At 36.1% G+C, this 27,433-nt stretch overlaps 2 protein-coding genes across 2 annotated transcripts; both read left to right on the forward strand.

The window, feature by feature from the left end:
* Positions 1 to 227: 227 nt before the first annotated feature.
* On the forward strand, positions 228 to 27,181 carry LOC139126953 (uncharacterized). The gene is made up of 22 exons (XM_070692873.1): positions 228 to 437; positions 1,220 to 2,341; positions 7,407 to 7,528; positions 8,251 to 8,400; positions 8,676 to 8,721; positions 10,614 to 10,697; positions 10,959 to 11,058; positions 11,782 to 11,853; positions 12,367 to 12,463; positions 13,770 to 13,831; positions 14,460 to 14,515; positions 15,823 to 15,963; positions 16,502 to 16,575; positions 17,017 to 17,140; positions 17,396 to 17,513; positions 20,839 to 20,941; positions 22,065 to 22,120; positions 22,493 to 22,539; positions 22,833 to 22,938; positions 23,154 to 23,270; positions 23,519 to 23,632; positions 26,348 to 27,181. Exons 1-16 carry the CDS (start codon positions 228 to 230, stop codon positions 20,925 to 20,927), a joined length of 2,667 nt encoding a protein of 888 aa, XP_070548974.1. The 3' UTR covers positions 20,928 to 20,941; positions 22,065 to 22,120; positions 22,493 to 22,539; positions 22,833 to 22,938; positions 23,154 to 23,270; positions 23,519 to 23,632; positions 26,348 to 27,181.
* Positions 21,024 to 26,413, forward strand: LOC139126954 (SID1 transmembrane family member 1-like). The gene is made up of 4 exons (XM_070692874.1): positions 21,024 to 21,034; positions 22,833 to 22,938; positions 23,519 to 23,632; positions 26,348 to 26,413. Exons 1-4 carry the CDS (start codon positions 21,024 to 21,026, stop codon positions 26,411 to 26,413), a joined length of 297 nt encoding a protein of 98 aa, XP_070548975.1.
* Positions 27,182 to 27,433: the final 252 nt, after the last annotated feature.

A 27,433-nucleotide genomic window follows, 5' to 3' on the forward strand; every position in this document is an offset into this window, starting at 1 on the left:
TAGATAGATAGATAGATAGATAGATAGATAGATAGATAGATAGATAGATAGATAGATAGATAGATAGATAGATAGATAACTACACAACGTAGGCGTAAATGTTCATATGCTTCATTCTTAAGAAGATTATCGGGTAGCCAAACCATTTGATAGACACTCAACTCCTGAAAAATACTTGCAAGAGATAGAAGGTCGAAAGGGTCACTAGTTTTTGATTAATTCGACAGATGGAGCTGAAAACGCCACGTGGGTGTGCCATTCCACGGTTTGTGTTGTTTGTGTTGCTCGGTGTGACCGTTTCGGTCCAGCCATCGTGGAGTTTAGCGTCGAACGACGACGGAGGCCTTACCCATGAACTTGACACTCTGTACCATGGTACAGTCAAAGAAGGTCAAGAGATAGAGTATGTATTCCAAGTCAGAGGCGGCATGAACAAGGTGAGGAAACAACACCGCTATTCCTATTTACGGTAATCAACAAAATCACATAATGAATTAAGGACATCAGATAAGAGACCTGGACGATCTACTTTTTCCATGGAGAAGATCTTGTTTCCAGTCGAATTTGACGACGAACAAAGCTATATTTGGTTGTGATTTGACGCACTGATCACTTAGCATTGATCACATTTACTAAGGTATCACCGAATTAATAGGATTAACATTATGTCATGTTTTTATTTCCTGAAGCTGAAATTTTAACAACAATGTCCATAATAGAACAACAGATGAAGAGATTGTGCCATATTCGGCATTTCCATTCCAATGGGTCGCCCTGTCATGGAATGTAAAAAACTCATTTACAAGCCACGATTTGGAAATTATGAGTAGATGTCAATAATTGGATTTCTGAATAGCACCTATTAAATTCCTAGTACTTTCGATGTCTTGATAAGCTAGTGACACTGTCCCTACACCGTGGTTGCCTGTGACAATGACTAATAAATACGCCAGCCTTGCTAGAGGACCCTAGATAATTCAAACTCCGGCATGTCTAATATTATTTAACAGAAATCATTGCAGTCAGGTTGAAGTTTGTGATCATGCGCAGATTCGCGCTAATTGTAGGGTACGCCGTCTAAGCTGTTCGATTGATCGGCGGATCGATCAGGGGTCAGAGTACAGTGAGCACATGATACGTGAAGCTCCGAAGTTTACTGAAATTTTCAGCGAGAAAGTGTACCCATCACCAAATCTTTGACATATTTTGAACATCAAAGGTGACTGAAGCCATGGGTGTTGGAATTGTTGAATGGAGAGCAGCGATTGGAACGTTTTCGCATCCAGCAAGTTGGAGATGGTTAGAAATCTCAGAGTACACTCCATTTTCAGAGTGGTCTTCACTCAACGAATTTGCATACAGGCTGCTTTTCTGCATTCTGGTATGGACCTACACAGCAGCAGGTGCATCCGCTATTGTCTGTGGTGTGGACATGCTACATGATTGGCTGATAACGTCTGGACGCATAACGACAGAGTGGTCCTCTGATTTCGATGCCAATGAGCTGGTCAAAGACTTTCATGAGTTCGCGCCATGGGCAGTGCGTGTTACGAGTGCAGTGGCGAATTCTGCAATGGAGTCGTGGACATTGTCAAGTTCCAGCACAATGACTTTTGCAAACAACCACAGTCCTCACGTTAGCAGATTATTGCAATTATCAGGTGATATTGAACTAAACCCTGGACCAGATACACGCCAAACGACGTTAACGAAATCTGGAGAGCTGAGATCAGCAGATGAAACAGTAACAGGTATGCTAAGAGATATTCAAGATAACATGAGAGAGCTGAAGAGAGACACGAAGGCGTTGACTAAAAAGATGGAGAGAATGGAAACTCAGTTAAATAAAATGGAAGAGGCTATTGACGATGTTAGAAAAACGGCAGAGGAAAACAAAAAAAAACTATGTAAGATTGACTATTTAGAAGAGGACATAGTTAGGATAGAAAGACAGCTGAAACAACTAAATACAGCCAAAGCAGAAATGGAAGACCAGTCCAAAAGAAATAATGTCATTTTCCGAGGTGTGAAGGAGGTTGGAGTGGAGACCTGGGAAGAAACCGAACGGAAAATAAAGACTTTACTTTCGGAGAAGATGAAGATTGAAGAGAACATTGAATTTGAAAGAGTACATAGAATGAAAACGGGGACAAATATGAACAGACCAATAGTCGCTATGTGTTGCTCGTACAAGGACAAGGAGAAGATTCTGTCCAAGGGAAAAGAGCTGAGAGGCACGGACATTTTCGTCGATGAACACTTTTCTAAAGAGACTGGTTTTATAAGGAAGAAACTTTTCGGTAAGCGGAAAGAACTGATGGCACAAAATATAAAGGCCTTTGTAAATTATAAAACACTGGTAGCTTATGAGAATGGGGCCAAGGTTTTCTATACGTACAATGAATCAACAGATACTGTTGTTAGACAAGGTGGCCGAAGATAGGGCTATGGTCAAGGCCCATCGAATACTTGTGTTAGAAAATGTATTAGATTTCTTTCTTGGAATGTGCAAGGTCTGTTTAACAAAATAAGTGACTTTTCTCTGCTAGATTATTTCAATCAATTTGGTATCATCTGTACTGTTGAAACCTGGTTACGTAAAGAAGTGTTGACAAATATTACTTTATCTGGTTTTAAAGCATTTCATTTCTGCAGAAGTAAAACTTCCCGTTATGGCAGATGCGGAGGCGGTGTCTCTGTGTTGTTAAAGACTGGTGCTCGACAGAGATCACTAGACTGAGTTCAACACTCCCAGATTCAATTTTCTTTAATCTACAGGGAAATAAATTTGGATTCCCGAAAAATGTTATTTTGGGATGTCTGTATATCCCTCCAGAAGGTTCCAAATGTTATACATGCGAAAATAATGGCATTGAGTTGTTAGATAATCAGATTTTGGATTTCAAAGCCAAGTATCCTGATAGTGATATACTTCTCATGGGTGATTTTAATGCAAGAACAGCACAAGATTATGACTATATTATAAACGATTCCATAAATCACTGCCTGTGACCGTTGACAGTTACGAGGTTGATGATTTTCATATCGAGCGTAAATCGAAAGATTCTGTAATTAACTCATTTGGCAGGAGATTACTTGAAGTGTGTCGAGATCACTCCATTCATCTTTTTAATGGAAGATGTGGGTCTGACTTAGTAGGAAATTATACTTGTATTGCGAATAGGGGTACCAGTGTTGTAGATTACATGATTGCATCTACCTCTTTGTTTGATTACGTTTTTGATTTCAATGTTGAAGACAGGAGTGACTCCGATCATTTCCCTTTGTCTTGTACAATGAATATTAAGATGCCTTGCCGCCTAAATACCTCACAGAATTCACAAGAGTTAGAATTCTATGAATATTCATACTCAAAGTGGGATTCTGAACAACCAAGAAGTTTTAATGATAATATTGTGTCAACGGAGGGTAAAACTCATATCAACCATATTTTAGAGGCAGACGAGGCAGACGTTGACAGATTGGTTACAAAAGTGTATGATTTATTAGTTTGGGCTGCAGCGGACTATCCTAAAATTACATTAAGGGAAGGGGTTAAAGGGTCTTTGCAACCAAAGTGGTTTAACAAAGAATGTGAAAATGCAAAGAAGGAAATGTACAAAGCCCTCCGCAATTTTAGAGTTTCGAACGACCAGGATAGTCTTAATAATTACAAAGCACAGAAGTCTCTTTTCAAATCCACGTGTAGAGTCAACAAAGCAAAATTTAGTCCCGCTGTCTTTAACACTGGGCAAAATATTTGGAAACAGGTCAAAAGTTTCAAGGGGGGTCCACAATCCAGGTCAAGTATTTCTGCAACGGAATGGGTGAATCATTTCAAAAGTCTGCACAATCCCGATTGTCAGAAAACCAGATTTGATATTACAGTTGAAGACTTCTTAGAAAACATGTATCCGTTGCAGGGAGTACAAAATGTTCATCCAGTTGATGTACTTAATGGAGTCATTACTCGAGATGAAATAATTTATGCATTGGAGAAACTTAAACCCGGTAAATCGCCCGGTCCAGACGGTATACCAAATGAATTTTTTAAGAATGCAAAGATTAGCCTTATCCCTTTTGGAAGTTCTCTTTAATGTTATCTTCGATGCTGGGGTTTTCCCAAAAGAGTGGAAATTTGGTATTGATTGTCCCCCTCCACAAAAAGGGCAGTTTTGACGACCCAAATAACTTCCGAGGTATTACTTTACTAAATTCAATTAGCAAAATTTTTACATTTGTCTTAAATCAGAGATTGACGAAATGGGCTGACATGATGGGTTGTATTACTGAGTGTCAGGCTGGTTTTAGACGTGGCTATTGCACCGTTGATAATGTTTTCACATTACATGTTATGATTCAGAAATATCTTAGTAGAACAAGAGGGCGCTTCTATTGTGTCTTTGTTGACTTCAGTAAAGCTTTTGATTCTGTGAATCACAATTTGCTACTGTACAGACTATATTTAGAGGGAATTGAGGGGAAAATGTTAATCATTTTAAAATCAATGTATAATGAGCTTAAATCTTGTGTTAAATCCCGTCAAGGTAGAACAGATTACTTTTCCTGTTCTGTTGGTGTAAGACAGGGATGCATGTTAAGTCCCTTTCTGTTTCGCTTTTTATTAATGAACTGAACACCATGTTAGTAAATTCGGGTCAAGGTGGCATACAACTTACACAAGAACTTTATGATTTGTTTTCGCTGTTATACGCTGATGACGTCACTATGTTCAGTGATTCTCCAGGTGGATTACAAAGACTTTTGGATGTGTTGGAAGCTTTCTGTTTAAAATGGAAAATGACTGTTAATTTGAAAAAATCACAAATCATTGTTTTCAGACGAGGAGGTGTTTTGAAGAAAAACGAGCATTGGTTTTTCATGGGACAAAGAATGCAAACTGTAAGCTATTATAAGTACCTAGGTTTGATGTTTTCAAGCAGAAATATTTGGAGTAAAGCAGTCCTTACCTTAGCAGATCAAGCTAGGAAGGCAATGGGTTGTATTTTTCGTATGTTTAGAAAAACAAATACTTTATCGTTTCAAGATTATTTCAAACTATTTGATACTATGATATTACCAATACTGACTTACGGGGCAGAAATTTGGGGATATCGTATGTACAGTGCTGCAGAACGAGTACAACTCAAATATTGTAAAGTTTATATGGGTGTCAAATCTTGTACAGCAGACGTTTTGTTTTAGGCGATAGTGGTAGATTCCCAATTTTTATTCATACTTACAAAAAAGTTTTGTCCTATTGGTATAAAATACTGAAAATGCCACAAAATAGAGTGACCAAGCATGCTTACCAGCTTGCTATGGCACTCGACAATAACAACAAAGAATCATGGGCTACTCATGTGAAAAATCTTTTGTGTGAACATGGTTTTGGTGAAGTTTGGTTCTGGCAAGGCCCAGGAGACTTTGACACTTTCATTCACAATTTCATTACAAGGGCACAAGATATTTACAAACAAAACTGGTATTCGGAAGTATGCACAAAGGACAAACTCCGGTTGTATTGTAATTTTAAAGTTTCATTCCAAACTGAGGATTATCTCAGCTCAAACATGTTTTTTAGATTTAAGAGGGCTCTTGCATGTCTTAGAAGCTGCGGTTTGAGACTTGAAATCGAAAAAGGAAGAGCCCAGGGTATTATATTTGATGATAGGACATGTAAATTATGCAACTCGTTTGAAATAGAAGACGAATATCATTTTATTTGCGTTTGCCCATTATACCATAATTTGAGAAACAAATATTTACCCCGTTGGTCATACTCGCAACCAACGCAAGAAAAATTTTATTCATTGATGTCTTCCACTAAAAATCAACAATTGTAAATCTTGCTTTATATGTGTTAAAAGCAGAAAAACTAAGAAAAGAATTCTTTGTAACCACGTGATGTACTCTTTCCCTTGAGTTTCATCATCATTTTGTTGTTTGTAGTATTTGTGTTGCAATTTGGGCCGGTGGCCTAAAAGAGCAAATAAAGATACTTCTATAACAGAAATCATTGCAGTCAGGTTGAAGTTTGTGATCATGCGCAGATTCGCGCTAATTGTAGGGTACGCCGTCTAAGCTGTTCGATTGAAAAGGTGTTCAAAAGTAGTTTGGATGCGGGGAGGGTAGTTATTATAATAGAGCACGAGGCAAGAAGGCATCTCGTTTACGTCGAGTGGGCGGGGAAATTTGTACATCTTATTTTCACAGGTGGCAACTTGAAAAACGAAAAACCGGCAGTCATTGTCGGATGTTGGTACATCTAAGATAAAAAAGGCTTGATCAACTTGTTTAGTTAGCAAAAACTGAATTCATTAAAATATGTTGCCGGTCAAAGTTTATTGGATTTTTTGGTCCAAATTAAAAGGAAATACCGACGAAGCTGAAAGATGTCAAACTTTAGTAGGACAATACCACATACCGATGAAAGGGCGGTGGAGAACTTTTGTGATGGGAAGAACTCGAGGCACTGGGGATCTTTTGCTGAGGAGTGTTACACTTTGGGGTTTTAGCAGTGGGAGGGGAGAGAGGAAATTATGGATGGGGAAGCTTAAGTTTAAAATCGTGATAAAAAGGCAATTGCGAAAATAACTTGGTTACCTTTCCCCTACATAATTATCTTTGCCCAAAACCTTTTGAAACGTCATATCTACACTGTAAAGCACAGAAAATAACTTGTTAACAATTTCCTAAAATGGGCTGATTTGTCGCCCCTGTAAATAGTCGCAGTGTTTAGGGTAGTTCAGTTGTTGATTTTCGCGTTTACGAACTTTCGTTTGGGGTTTGAGATCGAACGCAGTATATTTTGCTTTCCGTGGGCGTGTTTAGTAATAGATGACCCCTATGATTCAGTACGAAACAAATTTTTGAGGCACGTACACATTGTATAGGCAATGTCTGGCTTGTCCTAGTGTCTCAATGTCGATGATAGTCTGTGTTGGATGAATCTACCTGGACATATAGAGCGATTTAAACTTTGAAACGAATTACAATATCAAAAAAAGGGGTTGAGTACCTGTGAATACACACACATAAATGGAAATGTAGTCAGCAAAGGCGTTGATTGTGTTGGATATTCCTGCTCTAGACCAGCCATCCTCTGAGGCTGGTATACATTTAGCATGGATGCTTTCGAACCTTGCGTCCGCGACGGGCATCTGATCTTGCAACCCAATATTCATGCTTGTTCCAGTATTTCATGGTTACTTAACTCATGCAATGGAGGAAGGAACGAGATCGCCATGCTAATCCTGTGCAAGATGGATCACTGATCAATGGCCGACCCACAGTGGTATTGAACTTTCGATCATGTATTTCTCAAATAAGACATTCGCAGCTTCATGTAATTGATTGATGCTCCCATGTATACGATATAGTTGCCATGTTTCTTTGCTTTTTAGTCCATTGCACTTCGTGTGGAGGTGAATAGCAGCAACGCTCTTGAAACGTACCCTGTGATGTTTGTCGTCACCCAGCAGGAAGGTATCATCTCATGGAAATTACCTTTGGAAATATTGACAGTGTAAGTATCTATACTGTCGACATGCATGATATAAAGTCAGATATTTCGTGTGTGGACTCTCAAACATTAAGAGACACGCCAGGTTCATTCTGGTACATCAAAATAGTCTAACGTAAGTGGGATGTTCATTTTAATGGAACAAATATTTTATCAGCCTAGCTATCCCACTAACAGTCATAACGCAACACTGGTGCAATATAAGGGAGCTTCAAAGGCAAACAGTCTATATTTGAGAGCCTATTTACAAAGACCTTACACACATTTTCATTTTGATATATTTTATTGGTAACAGTAAAGAGGGGTTACAGTGCATGTGAGAAAAGATGCAACAAGACAGTTTTCAATTATCATTCCATTTAAAACAACTCGTCGAGCAATTTCGTTCTCTATCTGGTAATTATGCTTATGTTGTAGAAAATAAAGAATGAATAATTGTTTCGTGGGGCTTTTTCCCATGATTCAAATTAACATGGGCAACTTCCTGTACTATTTTTATCATTTTCGTAGAAAATCGGGGCGAGTTATAAATGGTGAAAATAGCTTTTCTGGGGTAAATGACCACAGAGCTCCACATATGTAAAAATCATCCTTGGTGAACTTCCCCTTTAATACAACTTGCATGCATCCACAAACAGAGTAAGTTTAGGTAATATAAATAGGATTTAATCCCCTCACTAGATACCTATTTACATGAAAATGCACTTACGGTCTTTTATTTTCAGTCATAAATACGACACTGTTGCCAGGACACTGTGTCCGATGCATTTTGGTGAAAAGCCAGTGAATGATGTACTCATCAGAGTCACGTGTTCTTCCCAAAACGCTACTGATTACAGTCTGATTGTAACTGTCGTCAATGAGTTTGAAATGAAGTGAGTAGCTTGTGTTTTCTGAATCATTTACTTCTTTGTACATTCTGGAACACTTAGTATACTTAAGGTATACGAGGAATTGATGATGAATTCTTTATTTTTTACTGAAAACCTTTACCAAAATACATTGACAATAATGTAAAATATTCATTTTTGCGTGAAATATGACAACATGTAAAACAAAATGAAGTACCAGCATTCAAGTGTCAACCAATCGTTTTGTCACAGAGAACGAACACACCTTTATCAAACTGTTTCTGGCTCTTTCAATGCAGATTATCTACACCCCAGACTGTCATGGCATCGCCTTCACAACCACAGGTGAGATTTCTATAGCAAACTAGAATGAAATTGTGCTTTGATCTTTGGCGGGCCACATAACAATCAAGCGAAAGGTACCTCAAACTTGAAATACAATCGATGAATCCCTAAGTAGTAAGTTGTGCTTATATTATCAATGTAGTAAGCACTGCGGAGATGAAAGACTGAAGCTTTTGGTAAAACTTCCGTCAAGCAACTTTATTGCCTTTCAAAATCAAGAATAAAATTCTGGGTCACCGTGCAAATTTTCATACACGAGAAACAAGATTTATAAGCGATGTAATGAGTCCGCACAAGTAGAAAGCAAAAAGAAAATTGTAAAATTTGAGTCAAAATATCTGTTCCCAAGGTGCATTAAAACTTAAGTCATCTCTTAACATAAATTACAAAAATTTAAAGTAAAGCGTGGGCGATGCAAATTCTGTACTAGGGGCTGACGTCCTTTTCTCTCATTTTCCCGCTTTTTGCGTCAATCAAATCTCCTCGATTTGATTTTCATTCTCTGAAGCAGTAAATATGATAAACGTAAGATCTTCAACTGATTCGATACCACCAGGATCCCCAAACGCGAACCTTTTACAGTTTAGATATCACTAGACCGAATCCGAAGAGTTTAAATCCAGCTTAATCACCGCCACATCTTCATTTTTGCAGTATTACTACTTCAAGTTTCCTGAGAATGTCAAGGCGCTGCAAGTTCGAGCACATTCAAGGACAAGATATGTGCCACCATATCAGTGCAAGAAGCAACGGTAAGAAAAGAGGTCAAGTAATTGACAGAGTTGTAACCTTGCATTTTGTTCAGGCCATTTTACAATAATGATTGATTAGTTGGACTGATTGATCTATAGAAATTCTAGAATTATAGACGAATTGAATGCTTCACTGATTGATTATTTGTTACTTGATTGATTCAATCATTTTCATTTCCATGTCAGCTTTAATTTTGCAGTGCGCCACTTAAATTTGTAATCTACTTCGTTAAAAATCAGGATGTAGCAAGTGTGTAATATATAAATATGTATATTATATATATATATATAATATATATATATATATATATAATATGTATGTGTGTGTATGTATTTACATATATGTGTATTATGTGATATATATACACACACACATATATATATATATATATATATATATATATATATATATACATACACATATTATTGATGTATATGTATATATATGTATGTATGTTTATGTGTGTGTATGTATTACATATGTTTGTATTATGTGATATATATATATATATAAATATTTATACATATATACACACACACACACACACATATATATATATATATATATATATATATATATTATATATGTATATATATATATATATATATATATATATATTATTATGTTTTTGTGTTCAAGTCACAGAATTCCTACGTCTTTGTGTTGATACATACATACACACATACATACATATATACATACAAGACCTTATAAACTTTTCTTAAGAAACAAACTAATCATTATTAATCATGTGAATTGGAAAAATACTGACATACATTTTTTAAACGTAGATAAGAATATTTAAAGAAGTAAAATATTGATGAACATGAAGTATCCACATATATATATATATATATATATATATATATATATATATATAATTATACATATATAATTATACAATATATAATTTTATATATATATATATATATATATTATATATATATATATATATATATATATATATATAACATCTTTTGTTTGATATTTTATGTTGTCGATTTGCAAAACATTTATAGTACTTTATGATCAAGATCTCAATTGGATAGATTTTAATAAGGGTTATTTAATACATAGACAGGCAGTTGAATGCTGGACAGAGAAATAAATAAATTGTACATATGTCTTTCATATTTCAGTGTCCTGTGTTTGACTTACTGCGAAATGTCAAGTTTATTGGCATGTATCAAACGGTGACAATGGAATCGTCCATTCACGTACAGGTAAGTCGTAACCCCTCCATACAATGTTATACAGTGTCGGCGTCTTTGAGGCGTTCCATAGACTTTGTTATCTTTTGGGGGACCAATCTTAGAAGGAGACAAATGACAGAGCAAAGGGGAAGAAAACTAGTCATTCCATACAACTCGTTTTGATCAAATTGGTATCACGATAGCGTCGCACAAATTTTGCAAGCTCGCAATGTTTTATTTTTTTGCCATGTAAGTTGTCATTCCACAACTATGTACATTACTTTTTTGCAGAACCACGATTTTGACGAGGTCTTCATTGTTATTGTGGTACATCCCAGCGATCAAGAATGTACCAAATTGAAACACAGCATGTTACCGGACGACAAAGAAGGTACGATTTGTCGAAGTTGTTTGTACTTCAAAGTAACATTCATCTGTCCTCTGTCTTTTCATCCATATTGTGATCCACAAGGAATATCACAGGTAGCTTTCATTTATTATGAGAGGGTCGGCTTGAAGAATTGGAGGAGGGTAAGGTTTTAATTATCTTTCCTTGAGGGAGTTTCACATCTCTGAAAACTCAGCCTGGGTGATGGTCACATTATGCATGTAAAATTTCATAATGAAGGCAAATTTTCAATTTGTTGTTTACAAAATTAATAAAAACTTTTCTCATAGTCATATGAAAATTGTGGTAACTGCCTCATGGTATATAGATTAAACCGCGAAGGTTTAACACCAGAATGTGTCCACTATAATGAATGGCACATGTACTCATATAAAAACAGAAATTATTTCAAGTATATGTTACTTGAATTTTATGCATCTTACGATTTCAGAAAGATCTAACTTTTCCTTTTGTCTTTATCGAGCATTTATATGGTTGGGACGTACCATTATACTACGGTCTCAAGTGGTGTGGTTTTCCCATTGCATATCACAAACACACACACACACACAAACACACACACACACACACCTACACACACACACACACACACACACACACACACACCACACACACACACACACACACACCGATAGCTAAATAGGGCCTGATGTTATATTTACATACCCTCTATAACATGAATTTCACTCAATCTCTACATCTTAGATTTTCCTACTCCCGGATCGCCAGAAGACAGAATAAAAAATGTCACTATTGACATCATACCAATGGCAGCAGGTAGGTTATTTATTAAGACAATAGCCATACATGATAACAATATTAAAACAAAACAATCGTGTTGATGTACATTCCATATGCAAGGTTGAAAAGAACATTTTTAATCAAATTTGACAGGATAGGACAGGCACATGTAGGTACACATTTGAAATAAGTTAGAATACGCGTCTGGGCGCAGATATTTGGACTACAAATTTCTAAATTCATTTTGGTCCACCCCTTGCAGGGCTCATTTTGAATCTCGTTTTGTTAATAAAGTTTCCACCAGCTTACTTTGTGAAAATTCGATAAAAGAATTACTGCCATTTGAATTGAAAACTATCTAGCAAAATTTCAGGTATTTTTTACGGTTCAAAAGTTTGCGAGCTGACCCGTTATTTCAGTTCTTGATATTGAAAGTGGTTGAAGGCTCATATGAGTGAAGTGAGTGTAAGTGTTTCACTATAAAAGTTTCAAGTAGACAAAAGTATCATAATTCTTGAAATTTCATAGAATGTAAACTTTTTTTTACAGGATCAACCTACTGGATGGCTACTCTAGTGGTTGTTTCTTTCTTCATCGTTTTCTATATATTGTACGGGATCATTCTGCTGATAAAACATTGCCGGAGGTGAATTTTCCATTCTTCAGTGACTCTTCGTGTGAATGCTTCCGCCAATCTTCTTGTCTGTATGTCTTATACTTGTTTGCCTTGCCTTTGAGCCTGCCTGAAAATGTGTCCGTCTGTCTGTCTGTCTGTCTGTCTGTCTGTCTGTCTGTCTGTCTGTCTGTCTGTCTGCCTGCCTGTCCGTATGTATGTATGTATGTATGTATGTATGTATGTATGTATGTATGTATGTATGTATGTATGTATGTATGTATGTATGTATGTATGTATGTATGTATGTATGTATGTATGTATGTATGTATGTATGTATGTATGTATGTATGTATGTATGTATGTATGTATGTCTGCCTGCCTGCCTGCCTGCATGCATGCATGCATGCCTGCCTGCCTGCCTGCCTGCCTGCCTGCATGCATGCATGCATGCATGCATGCATGCATGTATGTATGTTTGTATGTATGTATGTATGTATGTATGTATGTATGTATGTATGTATGTATGTATGTATGTATGTATGTATGTATGTATGTATGTATGTATGTATGTATGTATGTATGTATGTATGTATGATGCATGCATGCATGCATGCATGCATGCATGCATGTATGTATGTATGTATGTATGTATGTCTGTATGTATGTATGTATGTATGTATGTATGTATGTATGTATGTATGTATGTATGTATGTATGTATGTATGTATGTATGTATGTATGTATGTATGTCTGTCTGTCTGTCTGTCTGTCTGTCTGTCTGTATGTATGTATGTATGTATGTTTGTATGTTTGTATGTATGTATGTATGTATGTATGTATGTATGTATGTATGTATGTATGTATGTATGTATGTATGTATGTATGTATGTATGTATGTATGTATGTATGTATGTATGTTTGCATGCATGCATGCATGCATGCATGCATGTATGTATGTATGTATGTATGTATGTATGTATGTATGTATGTATGTATGTATGTATGTATGTATGTATTGTGTATGTATGTATGTATGTATGTATGTATGTATGTATGTATGTATGTATGTATGTATGTATGTATGTATGTATGTATGTATGTATGTATGTATGTATGCATGCATGCACGCATGCATGTATATATGTATTTATGTATGTACGTATGTATGTATGTATGTATGTTCTAAACGTTTTAACGGACATGCAGATATAAGCCTAGCGTCTTTACGATTTTTTGGTGTTCTTCTTCGTGGCGCTTATCTCTTTATGTTCTATGCATATGAAAGGTTGTGTCATCCACAAAATTCAGAAATCGTTTATTCAATTTTTTTTATTAGCTCGAAGGAAGAGTCGAACATTGATCCTAATGGAAGTGCAGCAAGAGGACACTCTCTACACGGTAAAAAAGAAAATAACGAATTACACCAAAGTTGACTTATAGTTAGTGCGCTTTAGTTTTCATATTTCAGTAGTTTTATTTTATTTTATTATTTTATTTTATTTTTAGCAGGCTTTTAAAATTTTATCTCATATATAAAGATATTTAGATGATCATCAAACTGGCAAAAGCAAAATAACAGGTTTGGTAACCTCTACCCAGTAAGAAGACAGATACAAAAATACGCCCTCCAGAAGATGGTCTAGTTTCTATACAATGCTTGGCGTTTTTTTAACTTGGAAGATTGCCAAGTCTTTTACATTGAAATTTAAGCTTAGGTGGGATAATGCAAATTTACATACTTTCCATTATGTATTCGTCATCATCATGCAAACAGATTTGACACGTTTGTCTGGATTTGTACTTTTCTAAAGTTGACACCCACAATGCTTAAACGGTTGTTGATACTCGGTATCGCCCAAATTGAAGTACATGAAAATTTACAAGTTATTATAAGACGCATTGAAGAAATCTTGTAAAAATACGATACTTTGAAGCTGAAAATGTACGATACGTACACTAGGTCTTCTTAAGATATTATTATATTCAAAACAATTAAACGTTAAATTTCATTTCTCTTTGAAAGTAGCTCCTGAAGATTCCTTGATAAACCGAGAAGACAGAAACAATATCGACCGGGTAAAGGTATGATTCTTCGGGACACTTTATTTTATTCTGTAAATTTTCTTAAGTAGGCAAAACCTGATATCAATCAATAAATCAATCAATCAGCAAAGTTTGTATAGCGCCAAATTCCAAAGACAGTGTACACGTTTTGCTCTGTGACGCTCAATAGTTAAGTAACACTGTATGCTCTGGAGAACATGTGCGTTTTCAGGGGTTTTTTTTAAAGTTTTCGAGTTCTAGGATTCTCTGACGTCTAGTGGTAGTGAGTTCCAGACTTTAGGCGCAGCGTACGAAGATGCACGACCACCTTTGGTGATGGTTTTGTAGGTTGTAGATGTTAACAGTTTTGTAGGTTGTAGATGTTAAAAGTTTTGTAGGTTGTAGATGTTAACAGTGTTGTAGGTTGTAGATGTTAACAGTGTTTGTAGGTTGTAGATTTCAAAAGTTTCAGGGTGGATGATCTGAGTGTACGAGTTGGAATATAGGGCCTGAGTAGATCACTGTAGACTGCAGGAGTCTGGCTGTGATTAGCCTTGAAAGTTAACAGCAAAATTTTGTAGTAAATCCTGAGACGAACTGGTAATCAATGGATGTGGGTGAGAACTTGGGTGATCGGCGTAAATTTCCTGGTGCGTGGGATTATTCTGGATGTAGCATTTTGAGCTCGTTGTAAATGTCCTATTGTGTTATCTGGGAGTCCATATACAAGTGAATTACAATAGTCAAGTTTGGCCGGCCAAGTTGTATGTATTAAGGTTTAGCATACTTCGTTAGTGATGAGGTAGCGTCGTATTGATACAATTCGGGCGGAGATGTGTACCTAATGTGTTGACTGAACAGTTGATTATTGTCAAAAACCACGACAATATTGCCAGCAGCCAACATATGGTTATTGTCAACAAGACTCTACAGCAGGTCCAATAATCAGTGTTATTCAAAGTAAATAAATAAATTTACCTGATCCAAGAAAAAAATACAAAATGGCAAATGGACACCAAAGCAGTTCCAATATTCAGTATTATTCTAAGTAAATGAAACAATTTACCAGATTCGAGGAACAATTAGGAAATGGCAATGACAGTAGGGTTACATTGAACCAAAAGTACTGCGCAAAAGGCTAAGTTATGCGTGCTTCTCAAGTCTAAACACAATTGTTGAGGAATGTTTCAGTAGGGATCCTACAAAGAGAAATCCATGTTGCCGCGTAAAATAGATTAGAAAAATCGTGCCAGAATACCTCTCCACACGTCCAGAATTTGTATCCATCATTTAAGTGACCTTTGAAAATGTGAAGTAATTGCCAACTTCATAATTCTTCTTTTCAGCCATTCCTATCCGTGGCTGATTTGTGCAAGAAGTCCAGTGAAACACACAACGAGAAGTACAAATTGTATTGCTCCAACTTGATTCCCATCGCTATCTTCTACGCATTACCGGTGATACAACTTGTTTTTGCCTACCAAAATGTAAGTATAAATGTCATAAAAGTGTTTCAATGTGTCTGGATTGGTACATGTCATCCGTTATGCCATTACAGCTATAATATTCAATAAATCTTTTGACCTTTGAGAACTCTGTTAACTTAAGGGAAGAATGCACCTCGTAGACAGATATTCGGACCCTAAAACTTCTACTATATTATTGTGACCTACCACTTGTGAGGGCTCATGTTTAAGCTTATGAAGTCGATGAAGTTTTGAATAGTTTAGTTTTGTGAAAAATCAGGAATTTGATTACTCCCCCATAGAGATAAGACAGGGATGCCGGCCATTTTGAATTTCAAACACAGGATATTGGATGTGTTTTTCTGGTACCAAAGTTTGCATAGTGACCGCTGATTTGTACTCTTGATTTTGAAAGAAAATGGTCGAATGTTTGCATTGAGAAAGTTTGAACAAAAGTTAAGCCTTTCATCAAGGCAACGAGGAGGAAAGTACATTAATTTACGTGCGTGAAGGCTCAGCTTTTGCATTTCATTAACATGTCTGATTATTTCCGTTCCAGATATTCCATGATAACGGTGACGAGGATATCTGCTACTACAACTTCTTATGTTCAAATCCCCTTGGCGTACTCAGGTAAGGATAATAACCTTATCCACGGGCAAAAATATGCATTTGCGAATTGTTATTTATCCACTGGTTCATGCTAATTCTGTTTATTTGTCAACTGAAGGGTTAGTGTCACTCTCTAGAATATGATTCTAAGACACCAATATTTAGGATCACAAACCTTTTGTTACCAGTCAAGTATTACCATGGCAAAGGACCATGTAGTAGCATTACTTGGAAACTGCGCCTAAATAGGACAAAAAACCATGATCCTTCTTAAGTGTTATACACATCGGGACTAACTATGCTTCAAGTTACAAGGTCATTGTGGTTATCTGTCTGTTTGTAATTGTAACAATACAAAGCCATTGACAGATCGATTAACTTTCATTGGTAACTTCGCAAACCGGAGGAAATGTTGACTTTACTGTTCCCAAAGACAGCATTTCTTGATATTTGACTTGACAGTTCTTTCAACAACGTATTCAGTAACATCGGTTACGTGTTACTTGGTATATTATTCCTAATCATCACTCGAAGGGAAGAAAAACTGCATCAGAAGTCTGTGGAGAGGTACAGAGAGTCGGAACAGGTATGTTAAATGAGCTATTAGCTGAAGCGCGCAATGCAAAGTAGCGAAATGTGTTTTTATATTTAAAAATACAACGGGCAATTTTCCGCACGTCAAAATGCTTTATCAAATAATCATAGAAGTTTTTGCATTCAAAGAAAATTAAAAGATGAAACGCATTTAGAATACAGTTATGATAGAGAAAGTTAAAGTTGTGAATAAATTGTACATCTGCATCTGTTTAAATAGCTCCTTGTTCCAATGCTTTCATTTCAGGAACTGGGTCTGCCAAGATATTTTGGCATATTTTACGCCATTGGTATCGCCTTGATCATGGAGGGAATTCATAGCGCTTGCTACCATGTGTGCCCTTCCCATAGCAACTTCCAATTCGGTAAGTATACAGAATTCATGAAGAATATTACTCAATAGAAGAGCAAAGCTTAAAGGCTGGTGTAGAAACTGTGATGCATACACTAACTCTGTAATACCTGTTCATTGCTCAGTGAAAAAATTCTGTCGGAGAGCTGGCGAGCACACGCTTTTGCTACGTTGACCTGCATACTAGAGGGTCAAGGCTAAACAATCTTGTTCTTTGTTTTCTTGCGGTTTTTTTCACAAGTGCAACTAACGTTTGAATTGTAATATCAGTGTTCTCCTCAGAAATTTCTGAAACAGGATCGGCTAATTTGCATAACAATAACTATGTAAATTTTATTTTAATTCTGCAATACACACATCACTCCATAGCATCAGAAAAAATCCCACAATAAAAGGATAAAGTACAATCTCTTATGCACTTTAAACACTTCATATATTACATCCACATTTTCATTCAAAGTCTTCCAGTTCTCTCTAGAACAACATTCAAAATCAGACGTTTTATGTGCCTGTTACTACAGGTTTGTCTGTAGGCAGATTGCTAAAACCATGGACGTCTTTTTTAAACGTCCATGGCAAAACAGTTACACCATGGATGTAAAAATTAAACACGGACAAGTTCATACGGGACTGAATATTGCACTTACAATTCAGAGTCAGCAGAATATGCCTGCAGAAAAATACGTTGACTTTAAAACTCAATTCATGATAAAAAGAAGCCCGAAAATATTGATACCGGGTATTTTCAAGAACAAGATTTGAAATTGCATCGACTTCTACTTCGATAAACATACGAAACTTCGACAACAGCGCGGTGTCGGCCGCCATGCATTGTGTGGAGCACACTTGAACACACGCGACCTTTGAACCTATTCTGTATGTTTTTTACCCTAACCGTACGTACATAGCTGCTGTATTCAGATGATCACATGAATGATTATTTTAGCTCATGCAGTTCCTTTTTATTTCATTTCATGATGCTTGAATATTGTAAAACGTCATTGGTCACTTGTTTTGAAACTGGATCAAGTGCAATTGATAGATAGCTTTTGTCTTGATGCCCATACTCCGGAACACCAAACTAACTAGGGATACGCACAGTCAAAAAATTGGAACAAATTTTGAAGCATAGGATCTGCTAATTGTTCAAGTTTGGATGGGTATCCGTCCGGCGTCATAGTTGTAAGTAATAATGTCAGTATGTATGTCAGTATGTATGTATGTCAGTATGTATGTCAGTATGTATGTCAGTATGTATGTCAGTATGTATGTATGTATGTATGTATGTATGTATGTATGTATGTATGTATGTATGTATGTATGTATGTATGTATGTATGTATGTATGTATGTATGTATGTATGTATGTATGTATGTATGTATGTGTGTGTGTGTGTGTGTGTGTGTGTGCGCGCGCGCGTGCGTGTGCGTGCCTGCCTGCCTGCCTGCCTGCCTGCCTGCCTGCCTGCCTGCCTGTCTGTCTGTCTGTCTGTCTGTCTGTCTGTCTATCTGTATGTATGTATGTATGTATGTATGTATGTATGTATGTATGTATGTATGTATGTATGTATGTATGTATGTATGTATGTATGTATGTATGTATGTATGTATGTATGTATGTATGTATGTATGTATGTATGTATGTATGTATGTATGTATGTATGTATGTATGTATGTATGTATGTATGTATGTATGTATGTATGTATGTATGTATGTATGTATGTATGTATGTATGTATGTCCGTTTGTGAGGCGTCCGTCCACTCAAATATCTTGAGAACTGCAGTACTTACTGATTTGATATTTGTTGTGTAGATGAAAAATATGATTTTGAGAAACTTTTTTTTTATTTTTTGATATTCTTGAAAATATGCAAATTAGCGCCAAAAAGGCGTTTTTGGTAAAAAATCTTCTTCTTCATAACCGCTGGTCAGACAGCTTTGTTATTTGGTATAAAGATTCCTAGGGATAACCCAACTTAGATTTGTTCAAATTGTGATGAAATATGCAAATCTGTATTTTTAAGGAATTTTTTTGTCATTTTTGGTCAAAACTTTATTTCATCAAAACCGCTCGTCTGACAGCTTTGATATTTGGTATGCAGGTTCCTATAGATGAACTAATATGATATATTGAATATATGACGAAATCTGAAATTTTGTATTTTTGGTGCAATTTTTGCCATTTCTGGTCAAAAATGTGTTTCTCAAAAACTACTTGTCTGATGTCTTTGATATTTAATATACAGGTTTCTAGGGGTTGTCTTAATATGATATATTGAAATTTGATGAAATCTTCAATTTTTGTATTTTTGAGTGAATGTTTGTCATTTTTAGTCAAAATATTTGTTTCTCAATAGTTACTCATCTGATAGCTTTGATATTTGGTATACAGGTTCCTAGGCTTTATCTTAATGTAATACATTGAAATTATGATGAAATCATCAATGTTGTATTTTTGCAGCTAATTTTGCCATTTTTGGTCAGGCCATCCTGAAATGAGCTATCAAAGATATCCACCTTCTTCATCAATACATGTGTCACAAAAAGTTATTCTCTACATAACACAGCAGAGCTCTGTCAACTGTTGGGTCGCTTGTTTTTTCAAAACCGCTGGTCAGACAGCTTTAATATTTGGTTTACAGGTCCCTAGGATGACCTTAGTGAGATAATTTCATACAGTCAGGAAATACTTAATTTTGTATCAATGTCTATAGTAGCTTCAGGGACTTTGCCCCTATGTTTAATAATTATTGAAAGGTTTGCAGTGCTGTGTTTATATCACTAGATACGTAACGAATTCATCTTCGAAGCAGAGGGCATCGTCATGCAGGTGCCTCTAGCCATCATGATTGAACCGCGTATCACGAAATTAGAGATAACAGACATAATTCTTTATCAATTATTGTAGGACGAATATTTAGCTGCAGCGTAAGAAATATTTTCCTCAGAATGGAGTGTTGGCAGTGGGTTGGGTTTACACGTCTCGTGAGCTGTCACACTTCACTTTGGCATCACTTTGAGAAGCCTTTCTGCTGATATGTTTTCGAATTCCACGAGTTAACCCTTTGAGAGCCAAAGTCAATTTTTGTTGCCTATATCCAAATATACACAAGTCAATTTTTTTTCTAATTTTTTGTAAAATTTTGATAAAAATCTGAAGCCAATAAAATGTGATGTTCATTTTGTCCATAATTGTCATAAAAATTACAGAAAAATTCACAAAATTGGTACAATGTTGCGCACTATAATTTTGATGGGAAAAATTACAGCGCTTAAAGGGTTAAAAACTGTAACATCGATCTTCTTCTCAGTCCTTACACGTTATGACTGTTTTCAGGTTTTTGGTACACTGTTGTTCTGGATAATTGTCACAGTATTGCACATTGTGGTGACCTTTGTACTGACCGCCCAGATATATTACGTTGAGGGGATCAGCTGTGGTGAGTGACTTTTCATTTGTACCAAAACGAAATACTACTAACACAATTGGAACTAAATTGGGATTATTGGATAGCCACAAAAATGAAGAAATTGTGAGTCAAAAAGAGTGAAAAAAAACAACATTCGTTGTCATAAATTTTGTAAATTTGAAGAATTTCAAGATATTTGAATTTTCTTTCTTACAGGAAATATCCCAAGACAAACATATAAAAATTCACTGAATATTACTAAAATCTTTATTTAAAACCCAAAAAATGTCTTACTTTCTCCGCTATACATATCAAAAGTGCATATCGAAAAACATTTCACAATATTTCACAAAAATAAACAATGTAAACTTTATGTCTAGTACATCCCTGATTTACATCATAAAGTCAGAGTAAAAATTAGGATTTAAATAATCGTTTTGACTTCAGGGCAAATGCCCCTGACTTGGTCTGTAGACTTGGTCTACAGAAATAGCGTAATTTTCAATGTGAAGTCAAGGCATATTTGAAATACCCCTGACTTGGTCTTAAGAAAGAGTGCGATTTTAATGCAAACTTTGTGGACCTTTGAAATGTCTCTAACTTGGTCTTGAGAAATAGGGTGATTTTCTTTAGAAATGTATGAGTTTCAGTTCAACATGAAGTCAAGACACATTTGAAATGCCCAAAATTTTATCTCCAGAAAAAGAGCTTGTTTCAACCTAAGCCTGGGCACCTTTGAAATGCCCCTGACTTAATCTTTAGAAATTCAGTTACTTTCAACTTAAGTCAGGGTACATTTGAATTACTGTTATGCGATTCATCCAATCTTTTATGCATAATGTTGCAAAACAGTATTTCATATGTAAAACACGTAATTTGATCGTTTTTTAAATTCGATTTACTCATTTAGCTTCAAAATGAATCCCTAAAGTGGTAGATCAAACAAAGTATTGAAAAAGTTTCAGAAGTCAAAATATCCAGCACTCAGGCGTATTGTACTTAAAACAAAGAAGGTTCACCAGCTGTCGGATTTGTCGGTAACCTCAGTGCGAACTGCAATGGTGTTTCGTTTTAAGGGCCAGCATCGGCCATATTGTGGGATAAGTGACATTGAAGCAGCTAATTGTATGATACTGTCCCCATTTAAACACAGAGCGACTGAAGAAATCCTGTGAGACGATACGACAATGCGACAAACCACAGCATCCCGTAAGTCACGATTCAATCGAATATCGAATATTTTCGCATTTAAAATTGCCATGTAGCATGCGTTTTTTGAACTCAACTGTTTAGCTGTCTGACTTTGGTTGCCTTCCGTTCTTTTACGGACAATTATATCTCTTTATATGTGGATAGCAATAAGCAAAGCAAATAAAATAAGGGAATAAGGTATTTTCTGAAAAAGAGGAAATCAATCGTAAATAGTTTCTAACAATTCAGATAACAAAATGAAAGATTGAACCATTTTGGATTGTAAGTAAATTTTCCTGGAGCAGAAAAAGGGTACCTTCGGATATTGAACATGTTCGGTTGATTTTGATTCTTGTCGCCGTGTTTTATCCCTGTCTGCTTTATTTTTAGGCTCGGATTGTGCTACTAGTGGTTGGGAATATCATAAATTTGTCATTGTAAGTTTCAGCGCTCTGTATACTTTACTTACGTAAACTAAAAAAATGGGAATTGGTGTAAGTGAATGACGCGAACATAGGAAATATGGAGGTTGCGTTTACATAGTTCAGCAAATAAGGAAATTCCATATCATTAATATGTCAGGTATAATTCGAATATAGTAAGATCATTTAAACGTCTATGTGTACTCGCTATCATTTAACAGCCAAAATCAGTTTTTTGAAAAGCTAACTGACATCTAAGCTAACATCGTGTAATCAAGCTGACCCTTCTTGTCTCCTTAATGTTTCAGCGCACTGTACGGTGTTATCGCTCTGCCGGATAGCTTTGCCACGCACCTGTTGTATATCTTCCTAGCCAACGCTGCCTGGTACATAGGATTTTACATTTCTATGAAGGTGACTGGATTCTTATTTTCATCAAGATTATTTGTTGCACAAAAGTGCTTTGTCTTCAAGCGTTTCCGAGTCGAATTAAGTTTTGCTTGAATTATTTTACACATATCAGGCAGCTGAATACGCTGGTACTGTTCCAATATCAAGTATATGCGCAAGTTTTTCATCCGTTGTTTACCTCACAGATTTATATAAGACATTAACGTGTTTGATTTCAGTTCGTGTGGGGCGAGAGAATTCTACCGAAGGCTCCTCGAGCATGTGTGTTTCTGGTGTTGAACATCGTTTGGGTGCCGGCGTTGTACTTCTTCGTTCAAGAGTTATCCCACTGGGGGGTAAGTAAGGTGACGGTGTTCGTGTACTTACGTTCAGTATGTGTTACTGCGGCCCCAGTAAGCCGACGGGTTTCAGAAGAAAGCAAATACCAGGGCATATATATCTATGTAGCACGCTTAGGTAGTTTCATTTAAGGATATATTATCTATCGGTTTTCATATATTTCTTTATTGTTTATCCTATTAAATAAAATCGGATAGTTCATCTCTGACCATGTTTCTACCCTGCTCTTTGATTTTGCCCAAAGAAAACCCCAGCAGAATCACGTGAAGGAAATCGTGACTGTCTTCTGTTTGATTTCTACGATGATCATGATGTGTGGCACATGTTGTCAGCTTGTGGCCTGTTTTTCACATTCATGGTAAGACTTTTCATTCCTAGAGACTGGACATAAATTACCGGGGGCAGGGCCGGTGTTTTTTGGCGATCGGTCACTATTTTTCGCGTAAATATTTAGATGGGTCATGGAATTTCACGCATACCTTTGGGGAAGGGTCATCATTTTTTGCACTACTGTCGCAACTACTATGATAAGAAGGCAAGGTGTGGCTATATCTGTACATGTATTCATGTTTGATAATGTACATGAAGTTGGAGGTAAAAAGTACATGTGTATACAAGAAATTTGATACTTGCCATAAAAAAAAAATTTGATTCACTATACATGAGACATACATGATACATACAAATCTATGAACATTTTGCCAATATAATACTGGTATTATCAGTGTATTTGAAGATGCTTGATAATTGATATTAATGTACTTGATTAGGACTAGAGTGTTATAAGTGCATGTGTGTGCAAGAAATTTGATTTTCAAATTTCACCGAAATGCTGATCCACTATACATTGTAGTTTATAAGGAAATCTTGAATATTTTTTCCGATTCAAAACCAGCTAACTCTATGTATTTATAGATGCTTGATTATTGATATTAATGTACTTTATTAGACTAGGGCTGTTACAAGTGTATGAGTGTGCAAAGTTGATTTTGGAATTTCATCAAAATGTTGATTCACTACATAATATGAGGAAACTATAAAAAAAATTTTCTAATATAAAACTAGCTAAATCTGTGTATTTATGGATGCTTGATTATTGACATTAATCACAGACAAATAGAAACAGACTGGCAACGGGTATTGTTCAAGGCGTGAAGCGGTTACGTAAGTCATCCATGTTCGCCTCGCCTCAGGTAGCTCTCGCCTCGCTTTTCCGAAGAGTGCCGACCATGCACCCTTCGGTAGTTTCCGGATTTTCGCCAATTTTTAAGTATCTTCGGCAAAGTTTGTGTTATTGTTGCCATGTGGTGCTGAGTGGAATCGACATGCTGGCGAAAACGGGAAAGTTTTTAGCTTCGGGAAAGTGAGTTTTACCATTTTAAAAATTCCTCTCACATTTGTATATATACTAAGTGTGTTTCAACCAAATTTGAAAATCTTCTATCGAAACTGTCTGGTTTTACTCAATGGTTTACGGTCAGTCATATGGTCATTGAAGGACGTGTTTATGAAACTGCGGGCGTGTTATGTTTTGATTGGCGTGAAGCAGTGTTTCTGCCCTGAGAGCTCACAAAGTAAGTATGGTTGCTACGCGACTGGCAGCACGATGCCATCTCGTCGTACTTTTTGCATAATCTCGTGCAATTATCAACCACGAACAAAGGTCTCAAAAAAAAATCTAACACCTGTGGAACTCATTTAAATATGAAAAGGCCATAGTCTACCGAGACGACCATGGAACAAAAGCCATGCCGCGTTGCTAGTCTGTTTCTTCTATTTGTCTGTGCTTTAATATACTTGTTAGACAAGCGTGATTACAAGTGCATGTGTGTGAAGAAATTTGATATTGGAATTTCACTGAAATGTTGATTCACTATACAAGGAGAAATAGTCGGGATATTCGGTTAACTTGTTTCTTTAATCAGTATTAATCATGATTTATCATTATTCCGCAGTAAGAACATTTTCGTAAACTTATAAGTTGACTGTAAATCGAGGGTATTGAGATACCGACCAGAAAAAATGCCTTCATATAGGTAAACACAATTTGCAGGGACAAATTTCTCCCCCCCCCCTCCGCCCTCCAAATGGTACACCATTAATTTGCAAAATTTCCAGTTGATCTCGATAAGTCGATAAACCAGACTTCGAACCAGTTCTATCTCCTTATGCACTGCCCTCGTTATCGAGAGAAGACAATTGGTAGAACGTTCATGCCATTGTGAGCGAACATGAGCAACGTCGCTTGGGACATCAGGGAACTTTGATACCGTCTGTCAAAGTCATCGCCGTCACTTCGCAATGATGAAAATAAGGTCTACTTCGCTTAGTTATATACGCGGATATCACTGCGAAACAACACTTTGGACCTGCATAGCTACTTTGACTTTCACCGTCTCTCTGTTAAGTGTGGTGCTTGATTGTAATTAGACATACAAAATAATCGTGAACATATGCTAAATGAAACAACAAGAAAGAAGTAGGTTGACAAAATTATGAGCTGATAGGTAAATGCACTCAACACCATACCAGTTATGATCCTATACGTTATCCATATCCATGACTAACGTGTTTTCCTCCTGATATGTTGGACCAATAGACTTGTGCCACCCCTCTATACACGATATGATATGATATGATATGATATGATATGATATGATATGATATGATATGATATGATATGATATGATATGATATGATATGATATGATATGATATGATATGATGTATGTGATGTGATGTGATGTGATATGATGGAATTAGATGTGATGTGATGTGATGTGATATGATGTGATATGATGTGATTATATATATATATATATATAATATATATATATATATATATATGTATATATATATATATATGTGTGTGTGTGTGTGTGTGTCTATGTGTCTGTCTGTTTATATATATATATATATATATATATATATATATATATATATATATATTGTGTGTGTGTGTGTGTGTGTGTGTGTGTCTGTGTCTGTGTCTGTGTCTGTGTCTGTGTCTGTGTGTCTGTGCCAGTTTGTGTCTGTGTTTAAGTGCTTAAATTTTTCTGTATTTTTTGTCTCAGATTCTGTTGACTCTGGATGATGACATTGATGACAGGAAACCAAGGGACGAAATTCCAGTTTTCTAGATCTTACGCATGGAAGAGCCTCGCGTTCGGAGATTTTCGTGAAATTCAAAATTAGAGGTACTCTTCAGCTTAAGATGCGGTGGAAGTTGGAACATGAATTGACCCCGCCTCTTGCACTGAATTAATCACTGAATCACAATGCAGATGTCACTGTTTTCTTCTTCCGCTAGGTGGCGCTACCGCTCAGTCTAAAACCAAATGCGCATTTTGAAATAAATTGGGAAGTTTCTTAATTAAGACGATATATTGTACACGATCCTGTTTAATTTGCTCTTACACAAACAAGGTTTGATACTCTTTATGCTGATAAATCATGTATAATGCGCTCCAACTAAGCAAGTGAAGCTAGACTTCGTTGTGATAACACGAATTCAATTTCAATTGTTCCATTATATGACTAGATTAAGTCAGGTTATATTTGGGTTTTATATTTCTTATGTCAATATTTTGGCAGTTCACCGGTGCTTTGGAGCAGAATATACCATTATTTCCTACTTAGGTTACAATGTAGAAGTAAAGCTCTGTTTGAATACTAGTATTTCTACTATATTTTCATAATTTGTTATGACCCAATACACACGATTTGCGTGTATTTTTATATAGATAAAGAAATCGATAGATTTATATCAAACATCAACAACAAGCATTATTAGACTGTTCGATGTCGTAAAACAGTAGTCTTTTGAAATTTGATTTCACCTATGCTTTCTTCACGATTATCACGGAATCATCACAAAGGAATTAAAATAGTTTTTTTTTAAGATCATACTATCTGACGCGTTATAGTCCAAATTTTTGTGTTTATTTCTGCGTTTCAGCAGTGCATTTGATTGAACCAATACTTAAAGATGAACTTGGAGGTTGAGCTATTGATCTAGAATACATCACCAATGGAGTCGGGCGTACCTTTAGTGACTATACGGAAAGTTAAATAGTTAAATTTGGATACGTAACAGAGAGAGAGAGAGAGAGAGAGAGAGAGAGAGAGAGAGAGAGAGAGTGTGTGTGTGTGTCTGTTTT

This window comes from Ptychodera flava, unplaced genomic scaffold, assembly GCF_041260155.1.
Source record: "Ptychodera flava strain L36383 unplaced genomic scaffold, AS_Pfla_20210202 Scaffold_28__1_contigs__length_4768798_pilon, whole genome shotgun sequence".
In the NCBI taxonomy this organism is placed as follows: Eukaryota; Metazoa; Hemichordata; class Enteropneusta; family Ptychoderidae; genus Ptychodera; species Ptychodera flava.

Coding starts and splice junctions, on each gene's coding strand:
- LOC139126953 (XM_070692873.1), top strand. CDS start 228: ATGGAGCTGAAAACGCCACGTGGGTGTGCCATTCCACGGTTTGTGTTG. Junction 12,464..13,769: donor CTGATAAAACATTGCCGGAG/GTGAATTTTCCA, acceptor TTTTTTTATTAG/CTCGAAGGAAGAGTCGAACA. Junction 14,516..15,822: donor ACAATATCGACCGGGTAAAG/GTATGATTCTTC, acceptor TCTTCTTTTCAG/CCATTCCTATCCGTGGCTGA.
- LOC139126954 (XM_070692874.1), top strand. Junction 22,939..23,518: donor GATTTTACATTTCTATGAAG/GTGACTGGATTC, acceptor TTTTGCCCAAAG/AAAACCCCAGCAGAATCACG. Junction 23,633..26,347: donor GCCTGTTTTTCACATTCATG/GTAAGACTTTTC, acceptor TTTTTGTCTCAG/ATTCTGTTGACTCTGGATGA.